This window comes from Bubalus bubalis, chromosome 2 (genome assembly GCF_019923935.1).
Source record: "Bubalus bubalis isolate 160015118507 breed Murrah chromosome 2, NDDB_SH_1, whole genome shotgun sequence".
Classification (NCBI taxonomy): Eukaryota; Metazoa; Chordata; class Mammalia; order Artiodactyla; family Bovidae; genus Bubalus; species Bubalus bubalis.
In genome coordinates, this window is record NC_059158.1 from 75,614,641 (window position 1) to 75,626,852 (window position 12,212).

The 12,212-nt window shown below is 37.4% G+C and overlaps 1 protein-coding gene across 5 annotated transcripts in view; it reads right to left on the minus strand.

Moving 5' to 3' along the window:
* Positions 1–12,212, minus strand: part of MAP3K20 (mitogen-activated protein kinase kinase kinase 20) — a 166,716-nt gene that overhangs the window by 63,440 nt on the left and 91,064 nt on the right. For all 5 annotated transcript variants that reach the window (XM_006063028.4, XM_044933693.2, XM_044933707.2 and 2 more), the window contains exon 8: positions 5,298–5,384. In XM_006063028.4, the coding sequence (XP_006063090.3) occupies positions 5,298–5,384 (87 nt within the window). The remainder of the gene's footprint in view (positions 1–5,297; positions 5,385–12,212) is intronic.

The window sequence follows — 12,212 nt, forward strand, 5'->3', positions numbered from 1 at the left end:
CCATACATGACCGCTGGAAAAACCATAGCCTTGACTAGACGGACCTTTGTTGGCAAAGTAATGTCTCTGCTTTTCAATATGCTAACTTAGATAAACCTAAAGCATGAACCTATCACTGTATTTTTATAGGTGACTATGAAAATTGCAAATAGGCCAGGTAACTAGGAAACCAGTTCAGCTTTGGCAATAGGTATACAACTTCTAAAAACGTGAGCACAGAGATAATTTTATAGAAGTATTTTCTCAGTGGCAAATGAGACACTCTGAATGGATGATTCATCATGGCTTAGTTTTGGCCAAACTCATAAAATATAAGGACTTGATAGAACAAAGAATATAATGTGAAGACTAGTCTTTTTCTAACATTCTAGAGCAGTGGTTCTCATAGAACATGTAATTCTCCCAGAGGCAGTTTACAAATCTACAGAGACATTTTTATTTTAAAGTCTGGAGGGTTGTACCTAGAGCAGGTCAAGAATGCTGACCATCTTTCAATATATCATAAAGCCTGATTAAAAATTCTCCTGCATTCCACCAAACTTCAAATGCCCCATGTGCATTCATGTAAGACAAGAAAACGATGAGCTTTATACTTTTCTGAGCTTAGACTCTAACTTTGATTTCTAAGTAGAGTATTTTTTGAATATTTAAAAAATACTCTGAACTTTCTTTGAATGCAACTACTAAATGAAATAAATCAAGGGTAGATTGATTTTTGCATTATTCATAACCTTACCATAATATTGGGAAAATCTTGACTACGATATAGTGCTGCTCATGGTACTGGCATCATTAATACTCACAATAACCCATCTTTATTCTGCATTTGTAGCTGTTGGATTCTATTTATTTGTAGGTGCAAGCATCTAAAAGTGTTCCATTATCACCTCCACTGTCATCATGCCTGAGCATTTATACACTGCAATACATATTTATTTCTTCCTTTTATTACATTTAGAGTATTATGTTGACTTAAAATACAATGTGTGTAGTAGGCTGTAGTACCACTGAATTTCCTTTCAGGGATAAAGAGGGAGCATTAAATAATTGTTATAAACAGAGTACTGAGTATGAAGGGGACTTCTCAGATCACTCAGTGGTAAAGAATCTGCCTGCCAATGCAGGAGACATGAGACTGGGGTTCGATCCCTGGGTCAGGAAGAACTGCTGGAGGAGGAAATGGCAATTCACTCTAGTATTCTTGCTTGGAGAATCCTATGGATGAAGGAGCCTGGTGGGCTACAGTCATGGGCTCACAAAGAGTTGAACACGACTGAGTGACTGAGCATGCGCTCACGGGTGTGACAGAGCTGAGAACCTCTGTAGTAGGAAGATTTTTTCTGCAATGTTGTTTGCCAAGAAGTTTTGCAGATAAAAAACTTAAAACAATTTCATCAGATTTGGAGGAGGCTACATATAAAACTAGAAAAATAGTTGTCTTGGCAAGAAAACAGACAATCTGGAATTAAAATCAGAAAACCAAAATAAATAAAACTTTAAAGCAAAGCTAAAAAAAAAAGGAACTCTGCAAGTTAGGGACTACACTAAGCATTTTTAAACCTCTGGTTTTGTGCCTTCGTAGACTAGAGTAAGATGTAGTAAAAGGCACTATTATTCTACTGTAATGAGAACTGGAAACCTTTTCATAAAAGTAAAGAGAATCAAGAGTTTACCAAAAAAAAAAGTAAGATCGTTGGGGTAGCAACTAATATAAACAGACAGTGACTGCAATTATGTGACTGAACACACATCATGTGTAATGAAAAACAAGTTTTCCTAACAGGTAACATTTTCAACGTAACTTCAGCACATTTTCCAAGAAATGAAATGTGAACTGGCTGAATATAGGTGTTGATCTTCTCACACTGACAAACTTTTTAGATGCCACATGTGAGACATTATAAAAGGAGACATAATTATTTTAAATTATCTGACATGTTCAAATATCAGTTAGATCGAGACTCAGACACTATGTAAGGGATTATTTTGGTGAACTAAAAAGTACTTTAAAAGAGAATCTAAAATATTTAAGTGTGATTACATAACTGTGGGTATTCTGTTAAAACATCCTGAAACAACCAGATATTAACACTAGGTTTGCAACACTACTCAAAACTTAAATATTTAAAAATAAAAGTTTCAAACTGAAAATGAAAATAATTCCCAATCACTAAATTAGGCATGACATTTTTCTTAAAGATTATATTCTTCTTTTTTGCACTATTTTCTACATAAGATACAATAATTATTTTTTAAGTCAAGTTTATTACCTTTTTCTAAAGTGTAGTCAAGAAAAATGGATTAAGTTTTTGAGGATTTCCATGTTAATATAGAATAGCTGTTTTGCTACTTAGAATAAAACACATTTATGTACTTGAAAAGATGGAGTTATATTGCTAGGACATTCTGAATGACTACTAATTGAGTTTTATGGGAAAGTCCAATGGCATACAGACATACCTGTAAGATTTAAAAATTAGTAATACTCTCTTAACTTCATGTCTTCTATAATGGTTCATTGTTTACTTTGTAAAGTTTAACAGCATTTTGTGGATTATAGCTTCAATAGAATTTAATAATAGAAAAAGTTATTGTTTGAAGACCGTATTTCATTATTAGGGGTTTGGAATCAAAGGCCTTCAGATATAATTTTTAGAAAGTATTGATCTTCCTATAGATGCAAAAAGCAATCCTAAATGGTGAAAACAAATAAGCTCTAGAGTCTAGTTAAGAGTAATGTATCAGTGTCAAGTTTCTGGTTCTGATATTATATATACTGATATTATATATTCTGATATTATATATATATATATATATATGTCTCACAAGTGGGAGAAGCAGAGTGAAGGGTACACAGAATTCTTTGTAATATTTTTGCAACTTCCAATGAGTCTAGGATGACTAGCTCACATTTAAAATATCTCCCTAAAAGTTTAAACGTGTCATTCTTTATTTAAATGAGGCCTTTGAAAAACAATTACAGCTTTCTCTTTTCAACTCAATAACCCAAGGTATTCCAGAGCAAAAATAAATAAAATAATTAGAAATTGAAGGGATTTTTAGAAATTATATTTAAGTCAAAGTCTCAATTTTATTATAAAATAAATCCTTGGGAATTATTTTAATTGCTATCTCAACAGAATTTGTTTTGATAATAAGGGCCACTATTTATGAGGTGAAATGAAGACATCTTCTTGAATGATGATAATGGAAACTACATTTGAACTTAATTTCCATATTTCTGATAAATGAAATGTGCAGAATGAGAATGGATAAATACCCCTGTAGCACCCAATCTGCATTTGGTTCACTAGAAGTTGAGAAAATATATTTTACCATGTGGGTTTCTTTCAACTGACTATTATATTTAATAAATACAATAGGGGAGGCATTTGAATAGTCTCCATCTGTTATTGGCTGATCATCAGATCACCCCATGGATAAAACAGTACACTCTAGGGGATTCCCTAGAGACAAATAGGGAGATGGCCTCCTCATGCACCCATTGAGGAGGTCCTGAAAGCTATTTATGAGGGATTCTCAAGCCTCAAGTCAACTACTCAAAGGCAGCTTCTAAATTCATTTTTTTCGTCAGCTTTAAAAATCCTTGATGGATACTCCAGTATTTTCAAAGGGCTTTAGATTCACAGCTATTCTGCCCTCCTTTAAATGAAATATTATTTTAGAATATTAATTACTCTGTCTTATACATATTTGGAGAGTTCAGTCAGCTTTAAAATAAAATTTCCTCCTACTTTATTTTGAAATGATACAGAGAAAAAAAATGACATTGAATATTCTGCTCCAAAGTCAACAGAAGGTCAATAACCTTCTTTACTCTATTTGTCAACCCAGAACTAAATGTCTAATCATCTCACTGGCAAAAGAAACCGAACAGAAAGAAGTGGGTTCTCATACCATGAAAATAATCAGTTATACTGTGTGTGAGGTCTGATTGAATAGCACACCAGGAAGAACTACCACATTTAATTAAAACAGAACAGCCTCTGTGAAACAATGAGTAAGACACATTCTTAAATATTACACCTTTTCATTTTTCTTTAAATTGGCAGCTCTCTCCCATCAACTTCAGCTATCATGAACATTTCATCCAATCTCAATGGCTCAGGAGGACAAATTAATAAGGTAACTGTGGATTATGTGATCTAAATATGAAAACTTGGCTTCTCTCAGTCAATAGCAGCTTTTTGATTGATCTAGTTTGTTCCTGCACTCACCATGGAGAGCAGATCAATCTAATTCTTTTAAGGCATTAAAAAGGGAATATTACTACATATTTGCCTTTTGGCAAATTATTTTATCCTAAGGCTGCACCCTTCCCTTTTGTGGAGGGCACAGATAAGACGTGGAAATGAAGAAGTTTTGTGAAATAAAGTTGTTCTGCAGTGTTGCAAAGACAACTGCGTGCTTCCATCACTTGATCTAAGTTCTCATAATACCTTGATATTGGATGCTTCATCTTTATGCTGAGAATCTCCATGGCTGTGCGTTTCAGTCACAATTTTAAACCTTTCAAAATGTAGTTGCTCTCTTTGATATGAATGTACCATGTTCTCTGATGTAGGCTCATAGGTCCAACTAACTGAAAGCCTCAATTTGTGGGAAGAAGAAAAGCGAGGCTGGGGACACAGCACAAACGCTGTTTACGCCACTGAAGTTCTTTTGAAATGGAAAGGCTCTGCATGAAGAAGGGAGCAGTTACGCCACTGCCTCGCCAATTCCAGCGAGGAGCTCATCTTCAATGTAGTGTTCAACGTAGGTGGCAAAACTGTAATTTTTCCCTTTTTTGAAACTATTTTTTCTTCTTTTATTTTTGAAATTCTCATCTAAGCGACAGTTTCTTGTACTATAGTGACTCCTGCTGGGAGAGGTAAGTTGAAGTAGCTGAAGGTCTCTTACAGATATATCAACTCCCGGACAGTAAAAAAGATGTCCTAAACGCAGGAGATGGAGTTAAACTGTTCCCCTACCTTGGACGCAACGGCCTCTTTCATCACTAAGAACAAACCCCTAGGTTTTACAATTGAGACTGAGAAACTAGTACAGTACTTGTACAATTTTTGATCTACAGCATCACGACGTGAAGCTGCAACAATTAGATGTAAAGGGTCCATTCATGAGGAATAACATCACTTTGACCCTTTGTGTTAGCTCCTACTGCTAATCTTTCCATAAGCGTGAACTTACTTTCAATTTGAAGAAGATGAAAAAGTCTTTTGCAAAACCCCAATACTGTTTTCTGATCTATGTACCTGAATGGGGGATCGTAGTCTTACCTCGTTTTTTTCCACTACGAGCCAAGCTACTTGTAATCCTTCCAAACCTTTAAAGGGGACCTCCCTTGTTAGCATCTCCCAGAGAACCTGGAACAAAAAGGAAATGGAATTTTTATTCTTGTACTTTATATTTTTGGTATATTACTGAAACTTTAACATTTAACTGTATCCAATTACCAGACACAACCAACTCCATCTGCAGAAACTTGGGCAAAACATATATATTCATGCATAGGGCTTCTTCCATATATTTTATACATATACATATATTTTGTTGTTGCTGCTGTTCTCTTTTATTTAAAAAAAATCCACTTTAGGAAGTATAATATCTAGGGGGCTTAAAATTCTATGAAACCAATGCGCCTAAGTGATTTAACTGTATTTTGTAAATTAACAGAATTCCTATGGATCACCGTAAACTAGATTTTACACTTTGTTAGTCAAAACTCTTTGCACCTTCAATCTCTGATAAATATCTCTATATGAAAATAACTGGGAATTCAAACATATTTTCAAAGCTTCAATAACAGTCTCATAAAATAAAAAAAAAACTGAGCCCCAAACTGGCTAAGCCACTTACTCCAAAATGGTAGATACTTGCAAAACTAACATTTAGATTTTGTGTTTTGGAGAAATCTTTCTCAAAATGAGTCAGTCTAAGGGACTTATTTTCACCCACCTATGATATAATTTATTATATTGTATTCTAAAATGTAATAAACACCTATGTACACATATAGGCTGTATGTGTGTGCACGTGTGTGCAAATGTATGTATATGTTATCTCTCTGCAATCCTTGAGATTAGCATGATTAATAAATCTGCACTGGAATGCTGAAACAAAGCAAACTGATGTGGGAAATGCCGAAAACAGCTAATGATTTTGTATTCTCTTTAAACTCTGAGTCATGGAGATTTTTGCTGCCAAGGGAGGTCAATGGTAAAGAATCTGCCTGTCAATGCAGGAGAAGTGGGTTCAGTCCCTGGGTTGGGAAGATCCCCTGCAGCAGAAAATGGCAACCCATTCCAGTATTCTTTCCTGGAAAAACCCATGGATACAGAAGCCTGGCCAGCTACAGTCCATGGGGTCAAAGAGTCAGACACAAGTTAGCAAGCAACCAACCACCACAATGGAGAGTTTTACATTCAGTCACTTTATTTATACAAATGAGTATCCAGATTTGAGTCTACCCATACTTTTGTGAAGTGCAAAAACAATTACAATTTTATCAATAATAGCATAATAATAACAGCCGCTATCATTTATTGAGTGATTATGTTCCAGGTACTCTGTTAAGCCTTTAGGCATGCTATCATGATTAATCTCAGTCCCATCAGATAGATATTGAATAGATGAGGAAACTAAAGCTTAAGGAAGTTAAATAAACTTGCCCAAAGGCATTCAGTTATCAGGTGACAGAGCTAGAATGTGAACTTGCTGTCTCACCCTGAAAGTCAAGGTCTCAACAGTAGGTAACTATAGAGATGGAAGACAGAGAGTGCAACAGGCCCTAGTTTAGGGAGGTTTGGAGCCAAGGCAGAAGCAAAGACACGCAGCACCTCTGCTTGACATTTCTGTTGTTCTAAAAACAAAAACTCATTTCTAAATAAGAATGCAGACTGAGAATATACACTCTATTCAAGCAAATCCGATAACCACTATTTCCTTAGCCAGTGCTCAGTCTTACTTGAGCCGTAACATGTTAAATGAGTTCTGGCTAATATACTAAGATAATTACAGGAAAATCAGGGAAATTGGCAGATGCTGCTCAAGCAGGAGAAAAATAATTCCCTAAAGCTTCTTTGGGCTTTTAATCAAGTGTGTAAGGTACTTTTAGAAGAGCTACTGAATAATTCTATTCTAGTCATAGAAGTGATTAGGAAAAGGTAAGGTGCACCCCAGAAGGGGCTGATTCGAGCAAATGCTGGAAGTACAGGGAAGGTGGGAACCAGAACAGGTATGTGGTCACCTGACACTGGGCAGTGGGCGGGGATGGTGGTGGTGGAGGAGGGGAGGAGAAATGGTGGCAGCAAGAGGGCTGAGCAGGAAATGAAGCCCCTCAATTTACTGCAATCACTACTTCCTGGTGTTGGGGTTGGGAGGGGAAGGGGTATAAAGAGCAAGGAAATGAAGGGGTTTGGTATTCTTTGGAAAGAATGACTCTGCCTCAAATGCCCAGGATACCAGAATGTTTAGATGAGCAGCCTTGTGCCCCTCCTTTCAGAGTCTGGCCTTCTGACCTGTCTGCACAATACACACCACACATACACACACACACACACACACACACACACACACACACACAAAAGCTGCTTGGGTTTTTTGTAGGGTAAGATGCAGAACTAAGAGCCTGGGGAATGACACCAGAAAAAGATTTATGCCATTCTTTATCCCAAAATATTCCACTGGAAAGTGTCCAAATATCTAATAGGATCAGAGTTATATTTCTCTAAGGGTTCCAACCCTGGAAAAAATAAGATAGTTTCATTCTATTCCCTCCTGTGTCTCTAAAGACCTACCACAGGGAATAGCCACCTGATAGATGTGAAACTGGCAAGAGTGGCATCCTGAACTGCTGGATCCTGAAGCCCAGATGAGATCTTGAGTTTAATTCCAGGGTCAGCACATCTCATGATTCCCTATTATTTATTTGCCAGCTTCAGAAATGTATCAAAAAGTAGGTGATGTGAGATAGCACAACTGCTTTTTCTACTGAGCAAAATCACATTTGGCACAAAAAAAGTAACTTAGTTGAGGAAGTCACTTGGAGGTCTAAAAATATATTAAACTATGCCTGAAAATATCAGTTATGGGGATGCAGGCCAAACGTTATTGTGATCTTTCACCTTAAAAATATTTTCCAACTCATGTTATATTGAGACATCCCTACATTTAAACTGTGCTCGCAAGGAAAATTTCTATTTTCAGCTTACAGAAAAGAAACTTGGACAAAGCTGTGTACTTTTCCTGCCTTTTCTTTTACAAACAATGGAAAGCCATTACCTGAGCTGGGTGGTTCTGGAACAGGACTCACAGACAAGCGAAGCAGTGATGCTCACTCTGAAGCTGCTCTATTTTCAAAACTGGTTTTGGCTGAGAAGCTTTGGAGCAGGTAATCCTTTCTGCGTTGCCATTAGGAGAGCTTTGTTTTTAAAGAGTGGTTAGACCTTGGGTTCTCAGAACGCTTATTCTTCAATGATTCTGGCTTTGCTGAACTCTTTTTTTTGTGTGTGTGGATAATATCCTAAACACTCCTTCAAGAGAAGTCATAAGAAGAGGACAGAAAAAAATCTACTTCCTTATAAAATACAAACAATGGCCTGCCTAGTGAAGTTTACCAGCATAGAAGCAAGGATCACGAGATCTATTTCTGGCATTTCACCAGCATGTTTATTTTAAGGCTGTACAAGGCTGGCTAGACTCACAATGTGTTAAGAAGAGACAAAGGCTAATTAAGCTGCGGAGGGCCAGGGACTTTAAGACTACAAAGGGCTAAATTCTTACAGCAAGTCTGAGAAAGAAAAATAAAAAGCAAAAATACACTGGGGTTTTATGGGTGGGTTTCAAAAACGACAACTCTTTTTTATGGTCTTATTCATCTGCATGTGACTGCTATGTGAGTAGGGGGGCTCAATGAATGAAACAGACTTCTAATGAACTATGGGATGTCTTATGCAAGCAAATATACCTATTGACAAAGAAGTCCTGCTTACTCACCTGTTTTGAAAGGACATGAAAAACTCTCAATATCTGCATTGCTTCCTTAGACAGATCATTTTCAAAGTTTATGGACTATAAACTTCTAAAACTAACATGGTCTCTATCTACCTTAACAACTATCCTCTCCCGGACTACTACTTTGGGCATGTGATGCTTTCTTGACTTTAAAAAAATTTGTGATTGTTTAAACAAACAGGATCCGTAAAGCATGCTCTGTACTTTTCCTTTCACTAATGTTGTCGAGAGTAAAAACGGAAGGAGTCATGATTAAATAAAATCCTGATTTGTTGTTTATAACTAAATTAGCATATGTGTACTTTTCTGAATGGAATTCGGCTGATGCAGCCACGGGGTAAGAATAACCAGCATTCTGAGTAAACCTCTCTCTTTCAGAGAGTAAAAGAGCAGCCGCTATTTAAAAACTAACAGATTTACTGAAAAGACTTACCCTCCCCCACCCCACCCAGTTAAAAGAAGACTCTAACAGGAATATAGAACTGATATTCAAAAGCATGTGACTGAAGCAAACAAGTACAGAAGAGCAACACCAGATCTGTGAATATAGAGCAACCCTGGAAAGGTTCAGTGACTGGCTCTAAGGTTTGCTGTAAGATTGATGACTTGATAGAAAGAGTTGTTAAGCATTTGATGGGACGGGGGAGCCTGGTAGGCTGCCGTCTATGGGGTCACACAGAGTCGGACACGACTGAAGCGACTTAGCAGCAGCAGCAAGGCTTCCCTGGTAGCTCAGACAGTAAGGAATCAGCCTGCAATGCAAGAGACCCGGGTTTAATCCCTGGATCAGGAAGATCCCCTGGACAAGGAAATGGCAACCGACTCCAGTATTCTGGCCTGGAGAATCCCATGGACAGAGGAGCCTGACGGGCTGCAGTCCATGGGGTTGCAAAGAGTCGGATATGAATGAGCAACTAACACTTTCACTTTTTAATCTCTCAAAACAAAAGTAGAATCAGTAAATAAGTAGACTGAAAACCTAATTCATAAGGAGAAGGGTTCAAGGCCCATCTACTGAGTAGTGGTGAGCAGTTCCTTGAAAGGAAAGATTTTTAATAAAATAAGCTGTACATTTGCAGGTTCAGAAGTTTTGATTTAAACTACATTTAATGTGGTGGTGGTGGGGGGGGGGCATTTAATGTGGAATGAGTGAAATGGATTATAAAAAGATACAGCGAAGACCCTAAGCTCCACAAAGTCATCTCTTCACATCTTTTGTAATTTCTATGTGGAAGAGAATTTGTTCCTGGTCACTGGAACCAAACCTCCATTTCAGCTAAGGAAAAGCAGGTGGGTACATTTAAACAAAGTCCTGGGCAATTGTAAAGCTTTGGGAAAAGGCAGTGTGAAGTGTGCTTTCATAAATGAGATAATACTGAACCCCAAAGTTCACTCTATACAGAACTCACAGTTGTGTCTTTCCAGTCAAAGATTTCAGAGGGAGGAAAATTCTAAGATGTGGGGGGAGACTTTTAAAAGTAAAAGCACTGCATGAGAACTTGTAGAGTGCTAAAATGAGCCTTAAAAGTCTTCTAGTTCACATAAATGTGCAATGTAACTTAAAAACTCTAATCACCTAAATAACATCCATAGGCAAGGGGAAAGAGTGAGAACTATGGTCCCTACAGATAGCTGAGTGCTTTTAACAGTTTTAAATGGTTGTATAAAACAAAAGAATATGCAGCAGAGACATGTAAGTGACCCTTACTATCTGGTCCTTTATAGAAAAAGTTTGACGGTTCCTGATTCTACAGGATAAAATGAAATGCTGGGCCCAAGAAGCAGGCAAAGTAAAATTTAAATTGCCCTAAGTTGGCAACTTCACTTTCACTTTTCACTTTCATGCATTGGAGAAGGAAATGGCAACCCACTCCAGTGTTCTTGCCTGGAGCATCCCAGGGACGGGGGAGCCTCATGGGCTGCCGTCTACGGGGTCGCACAGAGTCGGACACGACTGAAGCGACTTAGCAGCAGCAGCAGGAGCAGCAGCAAGTTGGTGTCTAGCACAGTGCCTGACACAATAAATAGGTTTTTACTTTAAAATGAAGGAACATAACTTCATTAGGAGGAAATAATCTCACAAAAAGTCTTAAATTGCAACAAATTTCTCCATTTTCATACTCCCCAGCAGTTGATTTGCAGGATGGTTAGAATGTAGTAATTTAAAAAATATATTTATTTATTTATTTTTGGCCGAGCTGGGTCTTTTTTGCTGAACACAGGCTTCCCTTGTTGTGGAGCCTGGACTCTAGGTGCTCAGGCTTTAGTAGTTGCTGTGTGTGGGCTCAGTAGTTGTGATATATGAGCTTAGGTCCCCATAGAATTAGTTGTATGTGGAATCCCCCCAGAGCAGGGATTGAACCTGTGTCCCCTGCTTTAACTAGCAGATTTTTAACCACTGAACGATCCACCAGGGAAGCCCAGAATGTAGTAACTTTTGACATACAGGACCAGCTTTAGAATATATTTCTTCAGGAACTTCTGGGCTTTTCCTCTTCTTTTGATAAGAACTATTTGATCACTGTCTAAAATAGGTTATAACTATACCCCAATATAAAATAATAATAATTTTAAAAGAAAAGGATATTAATTTCTTAAAGAAGTTATAGCCTTCATTCTTAGAGACACAAAGAATTAAGGAAAATTAGATATTTAGCCTGATGCTACTACTGTCTTCCAAACTTTACAATTCCAGCCTTTCACCAAAAACATGTATTTTCATTTATGACATGATTTTTTTCAATAGCCAATAAAATTGATATTTTTGGTATACATAAGATGTAGTATGACAGAAAAAGCTAGTGAACTGAAACCAGCCCAGAACTTACTGAGGCCAGCAGGAAGTACCTAGAGCCTGATTGACTCTAAAGAAAGAGGAATGGGTTTGACGATGTTGGTATCCTCCTGTACCATCAGCTATCACCTTAGTTGAAAACACAGAAAGTCAGGAGGAAGAAGCATGTTGATCTGGTCTAAAGTTAGACAGCTTTCTCCCCCATTACTATGAAAATGTCCTTCAAAGAAGTAACAATATAGAGAGGCAGTATGATCGAGAGATGAGAGATGAAGACTGGGGTTCCAAATACTATTTTTTTTTTTTCTTCTTTTTTTTAAGCCTTGCTGGCTGCGACAGGCATGTGGTATCTTAGTTCCATGACCAGGGATGGAAGCTGTGCCCC